The 7,281-nt window shown below is 33.6% G+C and overlaps 1 protein-coding gene across 1 annotated transcript in view; it reads right to left on the bottom strand.

Annotated features, from left to right (window-relative positions):
* LOC107046552 overlaps positions 1-3,111 on the bottom strand; it is a gene marked incomplete at its 5' end in the record, with an annotated part of 7,140 nt that extends 4,029 nt beyond the window's left edge. Inside the window, 1 exon segment of the mRNA XM_015269187.1 lies at positions 1,804-3,111. Coding sequence (XP_015124673.1) covers positions 1,804-2,071 — 268 coding nt within the window.
* Positions 3,112-7,281: the final 4,170 nt, after the last annotated feature.

The raw sequence follows: 7,281 nt of genomic DNA, 5'->3' as shown, positions 1-7,281 counted from the left end.
TTTTATATTTAGTTGCATTCCCTCGACACGACTAGCTTCTCCCCTTTTTCCTGCATTAGAGTCACTCCCTTTTTACGTGTAAAAAAGTTGCCTAGCCTCCCCCACTCCCTAGATCTCATTAAAGGCCTTATTTATGTCTTTTGACGATCAGAATTGTATTTAGAGAAAATATAGGTAATTATTCTCAAATTATCCCTTATTTGTCCCTTTTCTTGACTCGCCCTAATCCTCTTTTCAGGAATTAGTCTAATAGAATCTAGAAACCGGTCACAAGTGGAGACACAATTTTTGCATAATCTTTAATAAATTTAGCATAGTAATTCGTCATACCCAACAATGATTTTAATTGAGTAACATTCACAGAAGGTAATATTTTGTAAATAGAGTCTACTCTTTCTTTTTGAACGTGAATACCTTTTTCATCAATTCTAAATCCCAAAAAATTAACTTCTTTTTGAAAAAATTTACATTTATTCATCTTAGCTGTTTAACCACAGTCTTTAAATTTTGTCAATACTTGAATTAAACGTTTATCATGTTCCTCTTTACTCGATCCAACCACAAGGATATCATCAAAGAAGCAAATAACTCCTGGAATTCCAAATAAAATTTTTTCCATCAGTCTTTGAAAAATACCAGGTGCAGAAGCTACACCAAAACATATAGTAGTTAGTAATATAGTAGTTAGTAATTGCGATTTCTCATCTAGTTCTACTTGCTGATAAGCATGACTTAAGTCAATTTTACTAAAAACTTTCCTTCCATTTAATTTAGCTAAAAAATCTTGAATTCTTGGTATTGGGTGACCATCAATCTGCAAAAATCTGTTTAATGTTATCTTATAATCACCACAAAGTCTAATTTGTCCATTCGATTTCATCACTGGTACCACAGGAGTTGCCCATTCACTTGACTTAATTGGTTTGATAACATCTTCCTTAACAAGTCGATTTAATTCATTTTCCACTCTCTCCACCATGGAATAAGGTAAAGTTCTAGGCTTACAAAAAATTGGAATGAACTTTTCTTTGAGTTCTAATGACAAATTACCTTTCGTGTAGTGACCTAGATTATCATTTAATACTGAAGGAAATTTTTTTAATAGCAAGTTAACATCATAATTCTCAATTTTCGCATCATCATTTTTTTCATTAATTAAATTTCTTATAAAATCCTCTTTTAAGAATGCAATGTTCAATTTCTTAATCCATTGCCTACCTATAATTGGATTTGAATTACCAGGCATAACAAATAATTCTAACTTTTGCTCATTGCTATTATATTTGACATTGATTTCAACAATGCCCAACGGAATAATTGGAATACCCGTATACGATTTAAACTTCCTGTTAGTTACTCCCAATTGTAGATTTGCAAACAATTCATTCATTTTAAATTCTTTTTCCGAAATGGCAGAAATAGGTGAACCTGAGTCCACTTTAAATTTCATTCTTGCTTCTTCAATTGTTCATGCCACAAAAATAGGACCAGAGTCAGATGAATTACTATCACAATCGTTATTCTCATTTAATTTGAAAAATTGTTCAAATTCGTCATTAACCTCAATAATCTCATCAATCTAATTATGTCTAACATTATTCCTGTGATTTGACCCTGAATTATTTTTATTGTGAAAACCATTTCTGTGATAATTATGACTTCTTTGATTATTATTGTCACTACTCTTATAATTTGAATTTTCTGCTCTTTCAAAATTATCGTTATCATTTTTCTTCAATCTACACATTACAGCCAAATGACCTTTTATATGACAGTTTGAGCATTCATAATTTTTGTACTTACACCGATTCTTGTTATGATTATTTCTACCGCAATGTGTACAAGGTCCAAACCTCTCTGCGTTGGTATTGTTGCCATTACGTTGTCCCTTGATTTGGTTGTGGTTGATTGACCCATTCGTCGACCAGGAATCCATCACTCCGGTGTCCCTTGATGCAGTCTCCTCACTGAGAGCCAGTTCAATAGCCCTCTGGTACGTAAGTTTCTTCTCGCTCAACAACTTCTTTTTAATAGCCTTGTTCTTCAATCCACAAACAAATCTATCCCTCATTGTGTCATTCAAGGTATTGCCAAATTCACAATGAGTCGATAATCTTCTCAGATTTCCCACATAATCACTAATTGATTAATTTCTCTTACTGGTCATAAATATTGAATTTAAATCTCTCCGCTATGGCACTGGGTTTGGGTTTCAAATGCTCTGACATCAGTGTTGTCAATTCAGTGAATTGCTTTTCCTTTGGCAGTTGAGGTGCACATAAACTGGTCAATAATGCATAGCCATCTTTACCTAATAGACTGATAAATAATGACTTTTTCCGTGCATCATCAATTAAATTGCCGTTCATGTGTTCCTCAAATCTATCCAGCTACTGTGCCCAGTCACCCTATCTGTCATAAGGCTCAATAGTCCCAATACTAGAACTCAATACAATTTGATTAGGCATTGTTGGTAAATTAGGTTGAGTTACCTGTGCAGAAGACTGTGGAATGCCGGCAACCCCATGCTGGCTTAATTGTTCTCTACACTCCTTAACCAATTTATCCAAATCTGCAATTTTCTTATCTCGCACTTCCTCCGAAGTAAGAGCTTTTTGTTTCGTTTCTTCAACTATTGCGCGTAGTTTTTTGCATTCTCGCCTTTTAATTTAGCTACCATAGCCTTCAACGCGTCAACCTCCGACATCGTGTACTTAACCTCGCTTCCACGCGGTCAACGTTTTGTGTCAAAAATAATATCTCTTATCAATTTGATCACAAAAAAATACTACTCGTCGCCACTGTGATATTTATGGATAAGTTGGTTGGGGTAATTAGTCATAAACAGCTCAGATGGGTGTTCAACGCGTCAACCTCCGACATCGTGTACTTAACCTCGCTTCCACGCGGTCAACGTTTTGTGTCAAAAATAATATCTCTTATCAATTTGATCACAAAAAAATACTACCACCTCGTCGCCACTGTGATATTTATGGATAAGTTGGTTGAGGTAATTAGTCATAAACAGCTCAGATGGATGTAATTAACAACGATAATATATTCTTGTAACTTGATGCGTGTCATTAGCACGCTGGCTCAATACAGAGAGAGGGACCCGATGAAGTAGGAGTTCGTCGGTAAAATAGAAATGTCTAAATATACAGTTCCAGTCGATCATAAGGATACTACATATACTCCATCCAAGGATATCAAAGTACCTTTTACAGTGTGGTACTGACCGAATTATAGATTCAGCCATTGGATTGAATCGTCGATAGATTCAATCATCAAATTTGTCAATTAAATGGCATGAGAAAAATTTGAAAAAAATCATGGATATTTAGCGCCATTCAAATCACATTTTGAACAGAATCATTATTTTTTTGAACATTTCTTTCTTATAAATAAACACTTGCAATGGTTCAAATTTCCGGAAACCTCATTTTTTTGGCATTCAATCGATTTCTTATAAAATTCTGAATATGAGTAACTGTAATGCGATTCCAAACAAATGTTCTTTATGGAGAAGAATTGATTATTTATAAAAAACAGTCGTTTTTTCATTCTAATCTTTTTTTTTCATGATGAAAATAAAACAAAACAACTTATCAATTTCTATCGACTTCTCCTACAGAATATTTTCTATCAAACTTGTTAGTAGCAACGGCGAAAAACAAATAGTAAATTTAATAGAAATCTAATCGAATTTTCTAGCAAATTCGCTGGTTTTTCTATTGAATGTTACGCGTTAAAAATTACATTTTTATGATTATTTTATAGTTTAGGCCATTTGAACCTTGAAGCTTTTTCTGATTGAAAAAAAAATAATTTGAAAAATTCATGTGAAAACGAACATTGTTCGTCTTAAGGGGCGAGGTCGGTGAGTTTTGAAAGTATTCGGTAGAGGTAGGGACCCATTGAATGACTTTTGATATATCGTGGAATATGTTAAAAAGTGGGAAAATTTATGACACCAATCGATTGTTCCCCATACATCCACGAAAGACGACGTTTTTCGTGTTTTCAACTACAAAACCTTTCTTGCACCACAGTTTCCATCCGATTTACATTTTTTTTATTCTTTTAAATGTTCGTAAGACTCCAGAGAACAAACGTAAGTATCCGTTTTGCGATCCGTTAATTAGAACATTGAAAAATCGGAAAAAATGAAAAAACAAATTTTTTTGTTCTTAGCATCCACATTATGCGGTAAAAATTTCTGTTTTGACTAGTTGAAAATTCAAATTATATCTAATCAGATGCTAAGAACAAAATTTTTGCGAATGTTGAGAAAAAATTTTTTTTTTTTAATTTTTCCCGTTTTTTTTTGTTTGAATTAGGGTAATTCTTCAGTGACTTATACCTGGTGAAAATTTCGCAATGTAGGAAAGACGCAAAATTTGGATCATATGTGGTTGAGCACATTTAAAAACCATTCCCAAAATTTCAAGTAGTTCGGGTACTTCTATTTTGAGATATGCATCGTTAAAAATGGAAAAAAGACAAAATTTGAAAGTTTGACGATGCATATCTCAAAATTGGAATATACCAACTCCTTGAAATTTTGGGAATCGTTTTTAAATGTGCTCAACCTTATATGATTCAAATTTCGCGTCTTTCCTACATTGCAAAATTCTCACCAGGTATAAGTGACTGAGGAAGTACCTTAACGGATCCTTACGTTTGTTCTCTGGAGTGTTACGAACAATAAAAAAACATTGTAAATCGGATGAAAACTGTGGTGCAAGGAAGGTTTTGTAGCTGAAAACACGAAAAACGTCGTTTTTCGGGGATGTATAGGGCAAAATCGATTGGTGTCATGATTGTTCCCACTTTTTAACAAATCCCATGATATATCAAAAGTCAGTCAATGTGTCCCTAGCTCTACCGAATACTTTCAAAACTCACCGACCTCCCCCCTTAAACTTTTTTTTTCTTTGAGGTCAACAGATTTATTTTTCTATTTTTTTTTTATTTCGTGCGATCCACTCTTCTCAACACGAATGGTTGAAAAAATGTGAAGAAATTCACACAGAGTACTTTTGATGTGCATAAAAGTACAGTTTTAGTTTCGTTTTTTTTTATACCTTGAAGATAATACGTAGCTGGATTGACGGAGAATGAGTCATGTTCAGAATTTTACCATAAATTGATTCCTCGTAATTTAAATGGAATTAGCATATTACTGATCATCCTCTGATTTTTTCCATGGTTTTCCGACATAATTACACGTATGAAAAAATTCAATAGAATTTCCTAGCGAAATCGCTAGAAAATTCTATTGAAATTCTATTAAGGTTTCTATAGGATTTCTATTGGAATTCTATTTGGAAATTCTATTTGATTTTTGCGCTGATTGTATTAGATATTCTATAGGCAAAATTTAATAGATTTTGAATTACTGCTAGAATTTTTCTATTGAGATTTTTCTATTAGAATTATTTTTCAAAAGTTTTTTCCGCTGGTTTCGGTTTCGTTTTGCATTACAGAATCCGAGTTTTTAATTGGATCGATGAATCTAAGAGACGAATTTTTATTACTCATTTTTGTAGATAAAATTTTTTATACACGTGAAGATAATTTAATAGAAAAAGGGAATATTGCTCTTCAGCAGAAGTTTGTTAGATTACTGATACATCATTTGATTCACTTCAATTTTCAAAGATCTGTTGCAGTGTAATGATCATTTCAACCATGTATTGGTAAATTATGGAAACAATTCATTTGACATTCCATTGAATTTAAAATTCTGGGAACAAACAGGGCTTCCAAATCAGTTTTTTCTCGGTTTTCGTTTTCTTCCGAAATTACAATTCCTCGAGATGAATGGAAATTGGCGTGAATATTAAAACAGGTTTATTAGCAATTCCAAATGGAGTTATTACGTGGAGGCCCGGTAGCTCAAGTGGCAGACCACCAGTCTGGGAAACTGGAGACGCGGAATCGTACTCTGCCTGGGATTATACCCCAGTGCCTCCGAATTTTTTAATTTGTGCATTGATAATTATTTTATTATTTCCTTCATACAGAGGTTCGGAAAGCTGACGAATTGCATATAGCATCCCGCTTTCTATGTAATTTATACCTTTAAAACATCTAAAGGTTGACCGAATTAATAGCCATATCGGTCGGTAAATTTCTTAGAGTTATCACCCATTGAAGATAATTTTTTTTTTCAATTTATTCGTTCACAAATGTGACACTTGTTGATTGAAAATTCGTTCGTAACGTGCAACAATGATCGAAAATTAATTTGCGTTCAAGGAAATCTTTACGCGTTTGTCTGTCATCGTCAAGTATTGGGATGGAGGAAGAAGTCCTCATTACTTCACATTATATTTCTCATAGTTTTGAACTACGAGTAATAATTTTCATTTTTACACTGTCCCTTCTATTTTTTTACGCAATGATGATGCGAATTGAAAAATCGAAGATGAGGAAGCGGAAATTGATTTATCTTGGAAACGAGACGGAAAAACTAATGTAGGTGAATCCAATCAGTCGGCTGTTTGATTCAAATGTTAAGAATTTTTCTTTTTTTTCTCCAGTCACTCAATCACTCCTGAATTCGATTAAATGATTGAGTATGCGTTCGTGAAATTAATCTTCAAGCGAGCAACAAAAATTCATCGGTAACTCCACGATTCTTCACTCCATAAAGATCTAGAAAAAGCATAGGACAAAGGTTCGCTCCAAGATTCCTTGACTTGTTAAGTTATTCTTCCTCAACTATCGATACTTTCCATGTGATATGAGGTTGGATTCATCTCGAAGATGGCTATTACGACCGAACAAATGAGAACATGCAATCTCTAGTCAATATTGCAAGAATTGACTTCGTTGTGTATTCTCATAATGGACATAATCTCAATGAACATTGCGGCTTTTAAACAAATATCCAGCGATAAATGTGGTATTTGTGGTAATTATGTCGCTAATAAATGGGAGAAAATATTAATTATCATCACTTACCCTATTGCCGTTATTCATCTCAGTACCATAATTGACGCATGAATAAATTACGAAGTAACCCCATAGACCAGCCGATCTCACAGACTTTGTGACCTGCCGCCAGTTCTTGACCAATCTTTTTAGAGAAGATTATGGAATGAATGGAATGAAGTAGGAATTTTCATCATAAGGTCCATAAAGTATTTTCTGATGAATGTCATTATACGCCTTCGGCTCGAACTATTAACCCACATCCGTAAAAAAATACTCATAGCGACTCTTCATTTGGCCCTCATTTTTTCATTTATTCACACTCTTACTTTGGTCCTT

The sequence above is a fragment of the Diachasma alloeum genome, unplaced genomic scaffold, assembly GCF_001412515.2.
Source record: "Diachasma alloeum isolate Michigan unplaced genomic scaffold, Dall2.0 Dall_scaffold_01496, whole genome shotgun sequence".
Lineage (NCBI taxonomy): Eukaryota > Metazoa > Arthropoda > Insecta > Hymenoptera > Braconidae > Diachasma > Diachasma alloeum.
Note: the sequence above shows the minus strand (reverse complement) of the source record. Positions and strands in the feature narration are given on the sequence as shown.